Below are 17,920 nucleotides of genomic sequence, written 5' to 3'. Positions count from 1 at the left end.
ATTGGGGTCACCCAGATAATTCAGGATAATCTCACTATCTCAATATCATTAGTTTAATCACAACTCTGCATCTATTTTGCCACTTAAAGTAATGCATTTGCATGCTGCGGGATTAAAACACCGACATCTTTGGAAGGATATTATTCTGCCTTACATTCCGACTAGGTTCGTGCATAATGAGAGGTGTATTGAAAATAATGAGAAATTTCCTTTAAGGGAAGAAGAAAATTGCCAATTCTGGAGGAGGTCGTGTAGGTGTTTACAGATCTAATCTCCTGTAATGCCCTGGAATTCATTCATCTGAGCACAGTTGTCATTCACGACAGTCACTCTGGAAGGTCATGGCTGTATTTTAATGTAGTGTTCTTCGCTCAAAACCATCTTAACTCTCTGAACTTGCTTCTGAGTACTTAATGGAAGCAATTGCTCATTCTTCTGGGTAGGTTTATTATTTGGAAAAATCCAAAATGTTGGATACTCTCTGGGTCTATAGAGAAGGGATAAAGAAACCTACATGCCTTCAAATTGTCTTTGAAAGTGACTTCAGAGGAGAGATTCTGAAAGCTTTTGAACAATGGTCATCAGAACAATTGTATCAGGTTGAGAAATGAGGACGTTGAAACACAGTAGTGCTGTGGCTGTATAAACTTTGCGTTGTTTATTAATCACTTTCTATTTCTATAAAGTAAGATGTTGTTAGCACTTCATGAACATGTTTTTTACTAAAAAGTACAGAGAGTTCTCATAAGGGAAGTTGTTCCTAATAAAAATCACTGGGGAATTGCTAGTTTCTTAATCCTTATTTGATTGCCTAATCATGGAAGCCATGTGTTACAAACTAGTTCTTTAATTCATTGTCTCTTCATAATGTATTACCTGAGTAGAGCTTCATAAATGACCCCAGATGAGATCATTGACTTTAAAAGTCCTCAATCATTGTATTTGACACAGAAAATCTTTGACTTCTTTATCTTATCAGTAATATATAATGTTTCAAGGACCCAGAATGAATTATGAGAAATAATCAGTTAAGTTGTTTTTAGAATTTTTCTCAGAGGAAGGTAGTGGGTATGGCTCCAACTTTCTACCAAGAGATTCCTTCTTCATAGACCTCCCTGAAAGGATAAGTGAATATGCTCTGCCTCTGAGTACACTTTGATTGGCGAGATCTCAGAATGGAACTGACTGCAACACTCTGAGTTCATTTACTTCCAAGAGATTTTAGCTGAGGCTTCTAATCTGCTTCCAGAGTACAGTTTAAATTTTTATTTAGTGAACAATTAAGTGACTTTCATATGAGTACCATTCTCTCCCTCTCCCCCCTCTCTCCTGGCTCTTTCCCTCTTTTTCCTCCCACATATACATCCCAGAGATGCTCACTAAGTTTATATAGACTTCCTTATTTACATGAACAAAGCACTGGCATAAATGGTTCATTTTGTGCCTCTGTCCACTCATAATTTCCCAGCTCTGTTCTGTAGGTGGCAGTCATGTCTGGAAGGAGAATGTGGTCAGTGTTTCCAGACTAATCCGACTAAAGGAGGGCTTGGAGCAATCGAGTTTCTCAGTCTTCCCATTTGTCCAGTTTTCCCTTCCAACCAACCATTCCAGGCTAGTCAATTTGGCTTCATAGCTTTGTGGACTTAAATGGGAAACATTGTTTGTGGTTCAATTTTAAGTGTTTTTCTTGCCACACACTCTACACGAGACACACACATAAGGAAGAAAGTATGAGTACAAAATAATTCCCTGCTTCTAAAAAATACTCTGATGTATTTTTCTGGTGTGTAAAACTATTTAATTGTTGTCAAAATCTGTTTGAAAATATTGTGTCTGGAGTATGCCCACTGCACTCAGGCAGTTCCCTTGTACTCCTGAAGTGTTCTTGATTTTATATGACAAGAGTGGCATTTCAGAGCCTTAAGGGGGTGGTGGGGGTTAGAGCCTGGTACTAAGAAAATAAGACTTTAAGTGGGTTGTTGCCACATGTGCCCAGACAATTCTCCATGATGTCTTCACAAAGCATAGTATATTGGAAGGGTTTTGTTCATATGAGAACCATCTCAGTCATCTTCAGGAGATTCACTTGCCCTTATCGACAAGTAAACGGTTTCATTTATCATTCCAAAGCTAGATGGAGGTGAGTTTCCTAACCTCCTCCTGGACCTCAAGCAGGTCTCTTTTATTATTATTATTATTATTACTTTGTATATAGCTTTGTAAGCCACCACTTTTCTTAAAATTTCAGTTCAAAAGTAGAAAAGAGAAGGAGTGTTTGAAAAATGCGTGTCTCTTCCCCCTTAAATTGGGTGGTTGGAAAGAACAGAGGAAGTAGATAGAAATAATCTAAGCGAAAGGAATTGGAGTATATTATGCAACTACTGGCCGACCCAGCTGTAAGAATCTTAAAGAACCCTAATACTGCTGAAAGACCTATGTAGGCTCTACAGGAAGTTCTCCTTGTAGGAAGGGCAGAGGAACTTCATTGCAGAGGGAGCTGGAGACTGCATTAGGAACTGGTGGCAGGATATAAACAATAAGATACGTTATTGGTGGTTGCATTATTTTATCCTTAGGGCTAGTGGAGAAACATTAAATAAAATGTTATGCTTGCATACTGTGATCACCTCAGAGAAGGATTTAGATGCTCAATTATAGGTAGGAAAACAGAGGAAGGGAGGGGAGACAGAGAGGTGGGGAGCACAAGCATATAAGGGCATCTCACTTATTTATAACCTGCCTATGTGCACCACTGAAGCTGAAAATCACCATTGGCCTGCTTTATTGTCAGGTTCCTGTTGTCAATAAATCCAGCTCAAATGTCACCCCTGGAGTCCTTCCTGTCGTGTCAGGAGAGTCAGTCACTCCTTTTTAATTCCAGGGTGTTTTGTGGATAGCTCTTTTACACCAATTCATCATGCTTCACGTTGTCTTCCAGTAAAATACGAACACATTTAAAAAGGTTAAATCATACACATTTGAGCCATGTACCCCTAAAACTGAGTCCTGGAGAAAACAAGATGGGGGATCCTTTATAGAAAAGAGAGGCTACTGATTGACTTGGAAAACACACAGCTCCCTGCTTTCGGGCCTCTTTATCAATGAAAGATGTAGAAAGTCAGACACATGAAGATAGGGAAGATTCTAATCCTATATTTTTCTCTTCAACAAAGATTGTCACTTCCTCCCTCTAGAGAGCTAGGAGGCCTGGTGTTCCCAGAAGTGGAAGGATGGAAGAAAAAGAATTCCCCGCCCCAGTAGAAGAGTAAGACCTGTGTTTGTCTTTCCCACCTGCGGATCCAAGGGTGTTATGCCTCAAACCTGAGGATAAAAGGCTAGCTAAGGCGCCTATTAACAAATAAAAGCTGATGCTGGCCACCAGGCTCCCCTAGCGTCTCCCAGTCCATACCTGTTATGAGGCCCTCCTTGCTGGCATATGCAACCCTCTACTCTGAGCTTTTCCAGTCCCGGGACTGAACTGGGTGCCCTTCCCCACTAGCTCTTCTCTATAGAATCAGCCATTTTGGCCACATCAGTCCTTTTTGGCCTTTTTATCTCTTGTCCTCTTGGACCCGGGCACCCCTCTTGGGTGCTTCTCTCTTGCTCTCCCTACCCCTCTCTTCACAGTACGGTTTAGTCTGTCAGCCATGTTCAGCCTGGTCTCTTCCCTCGGCCTGCTTTCTTCCTTATATCTACCATAAAAACATTCTCCATACTTTAGGAGTAGTCATGTCCTCACTCCTTTTACTTCATTTTTTTTCATTCAAAGGAAAAGCAAAGGAAGCAGACATCTACATGTGTGTCGAGTGCTGATGTCTCATTTTCTGAAGTCTCAGAGTGAGGAAAGAATGCTAGATGGTTTAAGAGAAAGTAGAAAGCAGACTTGTTAAGTTTCAGACCCAGGACAAATGGTTGAGGAGCCTATTTAACTTATCAAAGCAGACCTGGCTGCCATGTTCTCCCAGCATCCCTCAGTCCTTACCTGTTACAGAAAACAGCATACCCCACCCTTTGAAATATCTATCATCAGATATTTCAAACCCAGGACAAATGGCTGAGGTGTCTATTTAATGGAGGTGTCATTTTCCTTTGAGATAGTGCTATGCCAAGAAGAGGACACCATAGAAAACAATTGGAGGTGGGTGTGGCTGGCAGGCACTGTAGCTCCCAGCATCAATAAATGTATGGCAGGATGCCATCAACGAGGCTGGGAAGACCACTTCAGGAAACAGCTACCTCCAGTGGCTTTCTTGATCTCTGTCACCTCCAGTGGCATGTGGACTATTAGCCTGGTAACCGTAGTCAGTGAATATATAAGCTTCCTTCCATAGCCTGGACTGGATATTTCTGCTGACAATGCAGACAGATATGGAGAAAGCACAGTGATGTGTGGGCAGGTGATGTTTCTGTATGTTCTTTGGGTGGATGGGGTTCTAGAACAATTGGTCAAATACATAGACTTAGGTACCATAGGTTGAAGTTGCTGTTATTTCAAACACACGACTAGGGCATCTCAGGAAAGAAATCTGAAAGATTCCAAACATCATTTTCCCTTTAGGGGTAAGAAATGTTTCTGTTCTTAAAAGCTTTGCCTTTAGTTATACTGAAAATGTCTCATGAGTAGTTATTAAATTTCCACAAACCTGAATTAGGGACTGGTAGAAACATCAAGGTTAAGCAAGATGTTCCAGTATTAGAATCTGGCTTTGTAATCATAAACTCAAGCCTGTAGGTGGGTCTGGATTCTAATGTGCATAGCTGTGCTTCCTCTGGATTCATCCACAAGGAGAGACATTCAAATTAGCTACAGGCAACAAGTTAGTGTACAATAACTTGTTGGCCACGGAGGTGGTGAGCATTTATCTCCTGTGTGCCCACGGAGTCTTAGGAGACCTCTGATCACCTCACTGACTATTTTGGATTCTCTCTTAGTAGTTGTGTTCTCTAGGTCAGGCCAGGCATTTTTCAATCAGTGAAGGAATATCTATTCCTGTGGCTTCAGCTTCAGCCTGCGGAGAGGGTACATACTTTCCCTGTCTTCTGATGCTCTGTTTACTAAAACTTCAAAAAGGGTGACCCCAGAAAGCCCAGGGGCTGATGAAAGGGATGACATACACTGTGGTTCTCATACATTCCTTGCAGGGTTAGTCTCAGGGGTGGTGCCACACTGCACCCTGGGGAGCTGCCGTTTGTTCCATCATGCTCATAACAGGAAGGACAACAAACAGAGCTGAAGGCATCCCTTGTTTTTTTCTCAAAAGATGAGAGAAACTGTGAGATCCACACTATGGGAAGGATGGCATCACTATCAGAGGTTCAGGCCTCAGGGCAGGTTGGCAGAGGCGCTGGAAATGACTCTGGTGTGAGTTTATTTTAATTACCAAGCTTTCAGGTTTGAAGAGAGCTGTCGTTATACTTCACTGAAGCGCTGGTTTAACCTGCTTGCTTTTTGTACGACACGGCTGAGAAAGATGAATAATCTTTGGGCACGAAGTCGTAAAGCTGGTATTTCTACTGAAATGGTTCATATAGCACAGGCATAAAAATAGCATAGCAGTTAAATGTACTCAAATGTCATTGCTAATCTGTCTCAGAGTCACAGCCACAACCTATTCATTCTTTGCTAGTCAAGAGATAAAAACCCACAAATGTGTCTTTAGAATGAAAATCCTTATAAATCCAGCATGATGGTGTTACTATTTCTCCTTTTACTTTCTCTTAAAGTAAGCAGCGGGGTTTCTTTCCTTCAGTGCTCTCTTTTATTATAAATTTCCCACATAGAAGGCATTTTAAAGACTGCTGTTATCTTTCAATTATAATAGCAAAGTTTTAAAACATTTCCTGAACATTTCACATTATTGGTCACTAGAGAGACACAAATTAAAAGTGCAATGAAATGCTACTGTATACCTTTTAGGGTGCTAAAAATAAAAAATGATACTAGCAAATGCTGGCACAAATACAGGTTATGCTGGTCCTGGATTACAGGTGAGAATGTGCAGCCAGCCCCTCTGGAAACTAGTTTAACATGTTCTAAATCTAAATATGCATTGACCATTGACCTTATGGCCCAGCAATGGCAGCTTTAATCATTTATCTGAGAGGAGCGAATAGTTCAATACAAAGAAGACATAAGGATGCTTATTGTAGATTTTGTTATTTAGTTTGACAGCTGAAAACAACACAAATTTCCTTGAGTTCAACAAACTAGAATATTCATACCATGGACTACCAATACACAGCAGTAAAAAAGAAGAAAATTTTTCATTGTTGTGTATTAGCAGTCAGTGGTATGGACTACTACAACTGTTTAGATGGATTCAAGGACTATGAGCTCAGTGGGAAAAAAAAACCTCAATAGATCAAATGCTGTGTGATTCTACTTTATACAATATGTTCCTGCAGACAAGACATACAGATGGAGAACAAATTAGTGATTACAGGCTGATAGGGGAGGGCTAGCTAGGATCAGTGTGATTGTGGAAGGGTAGCATTGTGAAATGCTTACTGGCTCTAAGACTGCTCTGTGCTCTGATGTGGTTGTGATTACATGAATCTGCCTCTGTTTCTCCATATTCCCCATGATCACCGTGTGTGTTTTTCTCTCTCTCTCCCCCTCCCTCCCTCCCACCCTCCTTCATCTCCCCCCTTTCCCCCTCTCTCCCGCACACACTCAGTTAAGGTAAAACATACAAAATGCAATGATATCTATAGCCTAGATAATAATGTCATAACAGTGTCAATATCCTGTTTTAGACATTACATTAAGTCATAGAAAATGTCACCATCAGGAAAGCTGTATGCAGTGTTCAAAGGATACTGTATGTTTCTGAGATTCCCTTCATGCTTATAATCATTTAAAAATATACTTTCTCCCTGAGGCTCCATATATCACTGGTGACATTTAAACATAAGCTTTCTTCTTCTTTTTAATTCATCTTTTAAAGTTTATTTTACATATAAACCACAGTTTCCTCTCTCTTCTCTCCTCCCATCCCCTCCCCCTGCCTCTCTTCTACATCCATCTACTCCTCCATTAAGCTGGGGTAAGGCCTCCCATGGAAATCAACAAAGCAAGTTGAGGCAGGACCAAGCTCCTCCCCCCTGCATCAAGGCTGAACAAGATAATTCACCATAGGGAATAGATTCCAAAGAGCCAGCTCATGCACCAGGGACTGGGACTGGTCCCACTGCTAAGGGTTCCACAAAAGACCAAACTACACAACTGTCACCCAGATGCAAAGAGCCTAGGTTGGTCCCTAGCTGTCCATTCAGAATCCGTGAGCTCCCACAAGCTCAGGTCAGCTGTCTCTGTGAGTTTTCCATCATGATCTTGACCCTACCCTCCTAGTTTATATAATCCTTCCATCCTCTCTTCAGCTGCACTCCTGGAGCATGGCCCAGTGTTTGGCTGTGGATCTCTGCATCTTCTTCCATCAGGAACCGGACAAAGGCTCCATGATGTCAATTAGGGTAGTCTCCAATATGATTACTAGGGAAGACCAGTTCAGGCACCTTCTCTACTATTGCTAAGAGTCTTAGCTGGGGCCATCCTTGTAGATTCCTGGGAGTTTCCCTGCCACCAGATTTTTCCCTAACCCCATAATGACTGCCTTTATCAAGATATCTCTTTCAGTACTGTCCCCCTCCTTCTTGTCCCCAAGTCAACCATCCTGATCCCTCATGTTCCCATCCCTCCACTCCACTCCCCTCTCCCCATCTCAGTTTACCCAGGACATCTCATTTATTTCCTCTTCTCAGGGAGATTCATGGGTCCTCTTAGGGTCCTCCTTGTTACCTAGCTTCTCTGGGGCTGAGGACTGTAACCTGTTTGTCCTTCACTTTATATCTAATATCCACTTATGAATGAGTACATATTGTGTTTATCTTTCTGGGTCTGGCTTACACCACATAAGCTGTGTAGACAAGCAGAAATTTAGAAATCTGGGAAGGAGTCATTCTTCCTGTCTTTTCATTCTATACAAGTTTCAAAGAGGATGAGAAAACCAGAGTATTCCGAAGACTTATCACACAGTAGGCTTGGGTTGAATCATACCATTCAGTTCTTCAGAAGCCTCCAGGTCTCTCTGCTGCCTACAAGAGGAAGTTGTCATCTTCTTTCTCTCACTGAAGACCCGCAACACAGACTTACTTTTTCTTTGTCATCCTCCATTCCTTGTAAAAATCTACTGCTTGAATACACCACAACTAAAGTCAACCTTGATCATCAAAAATGTCACACATTAGTGTCAGCTTAACACATCTGGTGACTTCTTCTGCGCCAGCCTGAAGATCTGAACCCTTGGGCTGGTCACTTCTTCCTCCAGCTGTCTCCTAAAACTGTTCTTTTCCCTCCTTTTCTGAGCATATGTGCCTTGTCCTTGGTCCTGTCCTCCTACCATATGTCCTTGAACATGACGCTCTGCTTGTTGTACCCTGCTCCCTTCCAATTCATATTCTACTTTTATCTCTCAGTTTCAATCCTGGTTTTCAGAAAGCTCTTCCCCAATTCATTTCAGCCAGGACATTTTCACGAATGTTACAATAGAACCATGCTAATCTTCTCTAGGAGCAAATTATTTATTATAACTATATCTGTGGTTACTTGATGAAATGCTACCTTTCCTGAGAATATGGGGTTTATATACATAATATGTAAATATTAATAAAATACATATATGTTAGGAAAAACAAATGTCAGTGTATTACAGAAAAGTGAGCACACCCAAGAGTAGCAGTAGCTCTCAGGGAATAATAGCCACAAATTGTACGTTCCTTCAAGTGTTTGAATTGTCTAATGCAACATTTCCAACCCAGAAGTGTTCAGGAATTATTTTTGAGGTAACTGTATGAATAGAATAGGAATAATTGTTTTAAAATATTGCTCCTGGGTTTTTAATCCCAAGCTTCTATATAACTATTGATTTCTTGTACAGAGTCCTATCTATGTTCCATTCTTAACACACTTTATCCATTCTCATAGTCCCCAGGATGGGCATTTTCTTTCCTTTCTGATAGCCATCTTCCCCGCATTCTTCAAAAACAGTAACTCTTGCACTTCTGTGCTCAGGATCAGTGTCGGCCACCACCACTCTTTTCCCCTTTACCAGCCCATAATCTGCTGGAAGAAGGCAAGGCTCACTCATGCCTCTTTACATCACCTGCAATGGCTGGTACAAGTTTCAGGGGCTTAGTATTTCCCTTATTGATTACCAGTACTGACACACATACTGTATGTGCAGTTGATATTTCCAAAAACAAGGGGCACATCATTATAGATCATTGTTAGCTTCACCAGTGTGCAGTGAACAAGCAGAATTGAATTAGTAAGAGGCAGCACAGTCATGGTTCCTACAGCAAACATCTTCTGTCATGACCTTTTTAATTACTATTTAATTGGCTTATTTGTTGGGGGTGTTGAAGCTAATTTGAGAAAGGTAACTGTGTACCTGGGTGTATTAGTGATGGAACAGGTCCTGGTTGGTTGTTTTGTTTATTTATTTGTTCTTAACCAGCATCACATAAACATGGGAAGAGGCACCTTCAATTGAGAAAATCCTTCCAACAGATTGGCCTGTGTGCAAGCCTGTGGGGCATTTTCTTGATTAATGACTGTTGTGGGAAGGCCACACTCACCCTGGGGAGTACTGTCTCTGAGCAGGTGGCATGGGTTGTATAAGAAAGCAGGCTGAGCAAGCAGTGAGGAGCAAACAGGTAAGCAGCATCCCCCAATGGCCTCTGCTTCAGTCCAGCCTCCAGGTTCCTACATGAGTTCCTTCCATTGTTTCTCTCAGTGATACACAATGCGTGGGCCCTGTAAGTCAAATACTCTTTCCTCTCTAGATTTTGGTTATAGCAGTTTTTTTCCCTAGCAATAGAAAACAAACCAAGACAGTGTATCACATAAGTTGGCATAAATATCTCAGGCTCAGTGAACCAGTGTTAGGAATTAATTGTTACTGCTTCCCCACAAACAAAAACTTTAAAAAAGCTCAAATCATAGGAGACCAGTAACCAATTGTGACTTTTGAAGACTAAACATAAAAAGAAAAGAAAAAAGAAACACCAAACATGGTTCCAAACGAAAGGCTTCCCTATTATCACTACATTCATTTACAAACTTTGATTCTGGTTCTTGTCCAGCATTTTTCCTGTACGTTTATGCCTTCATAGATGTGCCAGCAGTCTCTAAATTTAGGTAGGGAACTGTTGGGAATTCCTGTGCCCCTGAATGCTAGGGATTGAGGCAATTTAATTAACCTCTTTAAAAATATTGATTATTCAGTATGTGTTGGATTTCTACTAGGAACTAGAGCATCAAAGGTGAAAAAGAAATTGTGTTTGCAGTTAAAGATCTTGAGTTTGGTGAATTAAATAGAGGTATATTAAGTTGTTCTTAGGAAGGAGGCTGTGAAAATGGAGTAAGAGCAAAGTACCATGGAAACACAGGAGCCAGAGGAATCCTTCTCACAGTGGGGCTTACAGAACTGAGCTAGACATTAAATTAGGTATAAGGACGTTGCAGCTCGTCCTCCTGCATCCATCTGTCTTTCCTACAATACATGACAGAGAATAACTGGGTGAGAGTGATCCAGTCCTGACTTGGACTCTTAGTAGTACTCTATTTGCCACAACTAAGCCTATTAGTTATTAATATTCCATTATTCCCCTATCTACTTATATGGTTCAGTGAGAGTAGATGTATAGACTTTTGATCATTGGTTATAGATAAAGGATGTTTTTGTCTTTCACTGGTTGTGAATGAAGAAGCATGTGGCTCTTATTTGTGCTTGCAGAGATCTACCTTTGACCATAACCAGGGTCTTCATAGGATAAACAGAAGGGACAGAAGAGGGAGGAATAAAAATACTGATGGCATCATTAAGAAATTTGACTGACTATGCTGAAGACTTCCCTTTCTCTAGGGGCTCTAGTTATGAGACCCAATATATTTCTTTACCACTAAAAATGGTTTTCTCTGTCCTTTAAGTTAGTAAATGAATTGAAAACATCCTGGATATAGAAAGGATTTTATAGTGAGCAAGATATCAGTAGCTAGAAGATAAAGGGAGAGATATATTTCAAATAATACAGAAGGCTTGGCCAAAGGTATTGAAAAATTGCTCTCTGTCTCTGTCTCTCTGTCTCTCTCTGTCTCTCTGTCTCTCTCTCTCTCTCTCTCTCTCTCTCTCTGTGTATTGATGTGTTGGGTAAGGAGTATCTGAAGAAGATTTTTTTATATGGGGCTACTGCAGTAGAAGACAACCTACTCTTACATCTTATTTCGTTTGAAAAAGACTAGACAAAAAAGACCTTGTTTCTAATTGAAAAAGGCAAAGAAAAAGGACTCAGGAGACTGTTTATCCAGCGGCAACATGTACTGAATATCCAATATCACATTTGCAGAGAACATTGCCAATGAGTTTTTATCTCCATGATTTAAAAAATAGTTATTGAAAACAGAGAAAAGATTTTAAAAATAGAATTTGTAATAAAGCAGTCATTTCCTAAAACCTACTTCATTTATATACATTATATACATGTAAATTGTTAGTGTGACTAAAGTCTAACTAAAGGATTTTCCATTTTAAAGCCTCAATGATCACTGTTAAAGGAAAGATGAGTGCTTAATTATTCTCCATTTAGAGCTTTCAACTCTCTAATTTTTTTTAGTTTGGTGATATTTTTTTTAAAAATCGAAGCAAATATAAATGGGAAATCTTATAACCATATTTGTATTAGATGTATATGTTTCTAAATGCTAATTTATGCATGATTTCTAACTTATTCTAACAAGTCACAATTCCTGCTTTGAAGATGTCTAAAATCTTACAAAGAACTTAGGATGTGAGCATGTCCAGATATATTTTAACTAAAAGAAATATATATATTTTGCATGGAGCATCTTGAAAATTATTTTTCTGTAGAGGAAATGGTAAGAAGGAAAATGTAGAAATAGGAAACAGGTAAATAAGCACCTGGATAAAAGAAGGCTCCCAAGGAAGCAAAGATGCCATACACATAATGTTATAAACGACAGTGCTAAAGAATGGATGCATGACCTCTGGGTCTTCTCCATTTGGACATTAGCTTGTACCTTACAATATCAGCCCGCAAACCACCAGATTTTAAAGAGTAAATTAGGAGGGCTTTCTCAGGTCCTCTCCACTGGTTCACTTCTTGCATCAGTGTGCATCTTCATTGGAATTCAGCTTACAGATACTCTCAGAATACCATATGTGTGTGGAAGGGAGCTGGAGTGGGGTGGAGCAGATATTTCAGCCAGCAAAATTCTTGCTTTGCAACCACAAGAACCTGAGGTTGATCCTGAGTCCGTGTGAAAAATAATGTTGAGGAAGATGGCATGAGTTTGTAATATCAGCGGCTGGAAAGGCAGAGACAGGTAGATGCCTTGAGCTCGCTGCTCAGTCAGCATAGCCTACCAGGTAAGTTCAAGTCAATGAGAGACCCTGTCTCAAAATAAAGGTGGGTGGTGCCTGAGGAATGACACCCAAGGTTGTCATCAGACTTCCACATTACATGTGTGTACCTGCGTACACGTGAACATACACACATGCATGTGTCCACACATAATGTAAAAAAGAATACAAACCACATGTAGATGTGGTTCTGGAAAATGTTGGCTACTTTTATTTTAAGGTATCTACCATTGCTTGAATATTTGTATCTTCCAAAACTCATGTAAATGTTAAATTGCTATGGCAAGAGTACATACAGACCAAGACTCATTAAGAGGTCATTAGACTACGGGTGATCTACAGTCACTGGTGAGATCAGGGACATTATCCAGTGGGCTTTGATCTGCCTTACTGTTGTCCTTCTTCTCACGCTTTGATACTGAATTCCCCAGCCTCTAGTACAGTGATCTAGTAATTCTGTATTCATTATAAATTGTCCACTCTCTAGTATTTTATCATAATCACAAAAGACCAAGAAATCATCTTTGAAATTCATTTGGAATTTAGGAAAGTGACTAAATAACAAAATTAAACAAGATTTAAGTCACTTTTCACACAGTCTGTGTTGTACATATTTACTCAGGTTCTTTGTGTATTTGTTTATTCATTTATGTCATTGTAGCTCCAAGATAAATTAAGAAGATGACTGATATCAAATCTCAGCTCATGCTCATTGGTGAATAAGGTTTTATTGTTTTCTTGAAATTTTAGAATAGCTGTGAAATCAATAGTATTTCTGCTTTAAAAAAGCAAAGGTAAAACAAATCAATCAAGATAGCTTGAGTAGCAAAGAAAATGAGTATTCAATAATTATAGAAATAGATTCAACTGACATTTGTGTTTGTGTACATCTGTGTGAGAGAGTATATATAGAGAAACAAATTGACAGACAGGCATACAGTAGCTATCTTCCTACATAGCACATTCTAACAATTTTATTTTTATTCTTTCAGGGAAAAACCATATCCCTTCAGATTTCATATTGAGTGCATTTTTAAAAACTAAAAGAAAAGATTATTAGGCAGCTTGCTTACTTAATCAAAGTCTATTAACATTCTAAAAAGTTAAATGTGATGAAATCAGATTTATTTTTATACTTATTAAGAATTCTCCTGCTGACACCAGATTAGTTGGCAGCATTCAAATCCATGAATTACTTTATGCATTGTAAATGATTATTTTGATATATATAGAACAAGAGGAAAAAGCTGTACCTGATTTAGTAAAAATTAATGACATATAAATGAATTTTAGTTTTTAAATAATATTCCTCAAGACCCAACTATACCAATCTTGGGCATATGCCCAAAAGGTGCTTCATCATACCACAAGGACTCTTGCTCATTGGGCCTATATTTATAATAGCCAGAAACTGGAAACGATCTAGATGTCCCTCAAATGAAGAGTGGACAAAGAAAATGTGGTACATTTACACAATAGAGTTTTACTCAGCTGTTAAAAGAAATGGCATCATGAAATCTGTAGGCAAATGGGTGGCACTAGAAAAAAAATCACCCTAAGTGAGGTAACCCCTACCCACAAGCACAAAAATGGTCTGTATTCACATATAAATGTATATTAGCTACAATTCACACACCACAAACGTTAGGTAACAAGGAGAGCTCTAGAAGAGAAGCATGGATCTCCCTGGGAGGGGGCAATAGAGTAGATTTTCAGGTGGAGCTGGGAAAGGTGGGGATGGGAATGGGCGGGGGATGATGGAGGAATAGAGGGCAGGGAGAGACAGCTGGAACTGGGGGGGTACATGAGGGGTGGTGTGGATACAGTGCAGTGGAAACTTCCTGGGATCTATGTGGGTTATCCTAGTGACGACTTCAAGTAATGGAGAATACACTCTGAACTGACCGTTTATATCCAGGCAAGATTTCTAGTGGTGAAATTTTGGTTGAATTTTTATAAGTCCCATGGATGTCCCCAAACAAACCAGGCTGATGCTAGGACATCAGGTTGCTCTCTGATATTTCATAGTGGGCCCCGTTGGGAAAGACAAATCTACACAGCTTGTTGAATGTAGAGAGGTGGAACTGATGCCTGGTTGGAGTCTTCACACCTGTGTCTAGTCTCTTTGGCAGTTTCTGCAGACTTTGGAAAGTAAAACCGGACACCAACCCAGCACAAAACCTTCCACCTGCAATTTGTCCTGCCTGCAAGATGTGCTGGGGCAATAGTGGCATGGAATTTGGGGAGTGGCCAACCAATGTTTGGTTTAACTTGAGGACCATAACAAGAGAGGGAGTCCATAGCCCTGGATGGCCAGAAACAAGAGACCGGATAACCCAGAAACCTAGTGTAGAAACAAACAAGACAGGCAAAAAGAAATCAGTGAAGTGATTCCTAATGATATTCTGCTATACTTATAGATCAATGCCTTGCCCAGTCAAATGGGAGTAGGTACAGTATGCAGAGAGAGAGAGAGAGAGAGAGAGAGAGAGAGAGAGAGAGAGAGAGAGAGAGTAAAATTGGAATTTGAGGTCTCCTTCAGGTTACTTCCCTTGGAGACTAGGGAGCCATTCAGAAGAAGGAAAGGAAAGACTGTAGGAGTCAAAAGGGTCAAGAACCACAGGGGAACATGGTCCACTGAAACAATGAAGCAGGGCTCACATGTGCTTAAAGGGACTGAAGCAGCAAGCATAGGTCTGCAAGAAGAAGTCCTCTACAGAATGTTACTGCTATTAGCTTGGTGTTTTTGTGGAACTAGCAATGGGAGCAAGTGTATCTCTGACTCTTTTGCCTGCTCTTGAGACTCTTTTCCTCCTATTGGGTTGCCTTGTCCAGCTTTGATATTAGGGCTTTCACCTTATCTTATTGTATCTTATCTTTTTTGCTGTAATCTCTTGGTGGGGGTCTACTCTTTTTTGAAAGAGAGATGAGAAGGGGAGTGGATCTAGAGGAGAGAGAAGTGGGGAGGGGAAGCTAGGAGAAGTGGAGGGAGTAGGGGCTGTGTTTGAGATGTATTGAATGACAAAAGAACCTATTTTCTCTTTAAAATTTTTAAATTAAATTGAATTTAAAAGGAAAAGAAAAACCATGCAGATTTCAAACAAATTAAACTCAAAGGTGGGCTGTATCTGGAAATTTGAGAGGAAAGGAAGCATCATTACCTGGACACTGGTCAGAGTTGTGTACTGGTAAGCTTTGACCACCAAGTAATTAGCTTCCAAGTCTACAAGTCCCAGGATCATGTACTTCCACCATCTTCGTCGTAAAATTGCCAAGAGGTTTTCTTCTCCTGTGTTACAAAGTTAAGAAAAAACATATTAAGTGCTTGACATACAACACATTACATATTGAGAATACTAACATATTGTTGCACTATGTACCTACATATGCATTTTTTTACCAGAAACTTACCCAACATTTTAGTGGCTTAATATATCAAAGACTCACTTGATTTACTTAGGAAATTTTCTCATGGTCACTTTTGGTCTCCAAATAAGTTTCTACACCAGGGTGAGACTAAGTAAGTCATTGCTTACCATGGAATACATACATACATACATACATACACACACATATATAGCATTGCACTCACACACAAAAAACTTCAGACCATTCTAAATTTCAAGACTGTACTAAAAACAGATACAGACCAAAAGAAAAGTAGCCTGTTAGAAGCAGCTTTGTGTGTGGCAGTAGGTCTGTAGTAAAACTCTAAGATGGCATCCAGAAGATTCTTTTGCTTGAATAACCATGTTTAATCTAGAAATGTGTGAGTGAAGTGTGGAGAGAAAGTTTTAGGATGGAAAAGTCCACCACCTGATCCTTGTCTCTGTGCTGCCAATTAATTTCATTACCTTGTCTTGCAGTTATAGCATCTGAACAGACTTTAGATATCGCCATTCTTACTTTTATATGTATCCCAAGCTGAAATAAATATTACTTTTAAACGTGGCCCAACGACAATTACATACAGCTCTTTGTGCCCAGCTTGTGACATCTCCACAGACCATGTTGAGTATACAGACACTGAGGGAATAGTGATGCTATATATGACTTATTACTGCATAACAAATTATTCCAATATATAGATGTTTAAAACAAGAAATGTTTATTGTGTTCTGGTTTCAAAGGGGACAAGAATCTGGTGCAGCTCAAGTGAATGCTTATGATTCAAGACTTCAGTAAGTTCCAGGCAAACTGCCAGCCAGGGTTCAGTCTTATCTGAAGGATTGATGACAAGGGGTCTTTTGGATGTTGGAGGCCCTTAGTCCTTCGCCTCAGGGGACTGGATGTGGAATCAGCCAAAGACAGAGAAGTGTGTCACAGCCAGCAAAGGAGTTGGAGACCTGAAGAGCACTTTGACTTGGGACATGGAAATGCAGTTTAAAGTTCGCCCTACTGGTTTATGGTCTTGCTTTGACTTAGTACTTCTTATTAGGCCCCCTTTCCTCCTTTCTGGAATGATAATATATATCCTGTGTCATTGTATGTTGGAAGTATGTAATTTGTTTTTTATTTTTTGGGGGGTTACAGTTAAGAAATTGCTTCCAGGTGGTGGTGGTGCACACCTTTAATCCTGGCACACTGGAGGCAGAGGCAGGAGGATCTCTGTGAGTTTGAGGCCAGTCTGGTCTACAGAGTGAGTTCCAGGACAGGCTTAAAAGCTACACAGAGAAACCATTTCTCAAAAAACAAAAGCACCAAAATAATGAAGCAAAGCAACAACAGCAAAAAGAAACTTCCTTGAGTTTCAGAAGAGACTTTCAAACAGTCTTAAGACTGCAAGGCTATGGGGATTTTTGAAGTTGAACTAAATGCATTTTGCATTATAATGTAACTATAAACCTGGAGGAGGCTAGAGGTGAAATGTGATGGTTTTAATGACATGGGCTCCCATAGGCTCGTGTATTTGCTGGCAGCTATGAGGGGAAGATTAGGAGGTGTGACTGTGTTGGAGATGATGTATCACTAGGGATGGACTTTTAGGTTTCAAAAGCCCATACCAGGCCCTGTGTCTCTCTTTCTCTGTGCCTATTGCCAGTGGATTAGAGTGCAAAGCTCTCAGCTACTGTTCCAACACCATATTGCCTGCATGCTGCCACACTCCTTGTCATGATAATAATGAACTAAATCTCTGTTATAGTTATTCTTGGCTGTCAGCTTGACTATGTCTGGAATTAACTAAAACCCAAATGGTTGGGCACACCTGTGAGGGATTTTTTTTCCTAAGTAAGTCGTTTGAAATAGAAAGACCAACTTCTAATCTAGATCTCTGAAGTGGAAAAGCAAACCTTTAATGCAGATCTTTTGAGATAGGAAGATCCCCCTGAAGTCCTGACCAAACCAGCCACCAGCCTATATAAAGGAAAGAAGGAAGCTTGTTCTCTTTTCCTGCTGGCTCTCACCCTTGCTTCCAAGTGCAATTCTAAAGTCGCAGGTTATTGTCATGGGCATGACAGCCTACTTTTTGGGATTCCAGC

General features: G+C 40.1%; 1 protein-coding gene across 1 annotated transcript in view; it reads right to left on the bottom strand.

Moving 5' to 3' along the window:
* Window positions 1-17,920, bottom strand: part of Slc35f1 (solute carrier family 35 member F1) — a 391,542-nt gene that overhangs the window by 65,426 nt on the left and 308,196 nt on the right. The window contains exon 3 of the mRNA XM_005073294.4: window positions 15,602-15,729. Within this exon, the coding sequence (XP_005073351.1) occupies window positions 15,602-15,729 (128 nt within the window). The remainder of the gene's footprint in view (window positions 1-15,601; window positions 15,730-17,920) is intronic.

This window comes from Mesocricetus auratus, unplaced genomic scaffold (assembly GCF_017639785.1).
Source record: "Mesocricetus auratus isolate SY011 unplaced genomic scaffold, BCM_Maur_2.0 Super-Scaffold_100018, whole genome shotgun sequence".
Taxonomy (NCBI): domain Eukaryota; kingdom Metazoa; phylum Chordata; class Mammalia; order Rodentia; family Cricetidae; genus Mesocricetus; species Mesocricetus auratus.
Note: the sequence above shows the minus strand (reverse complement) of the source record. Positions and strands in the feature narration are given on the sequence as shown.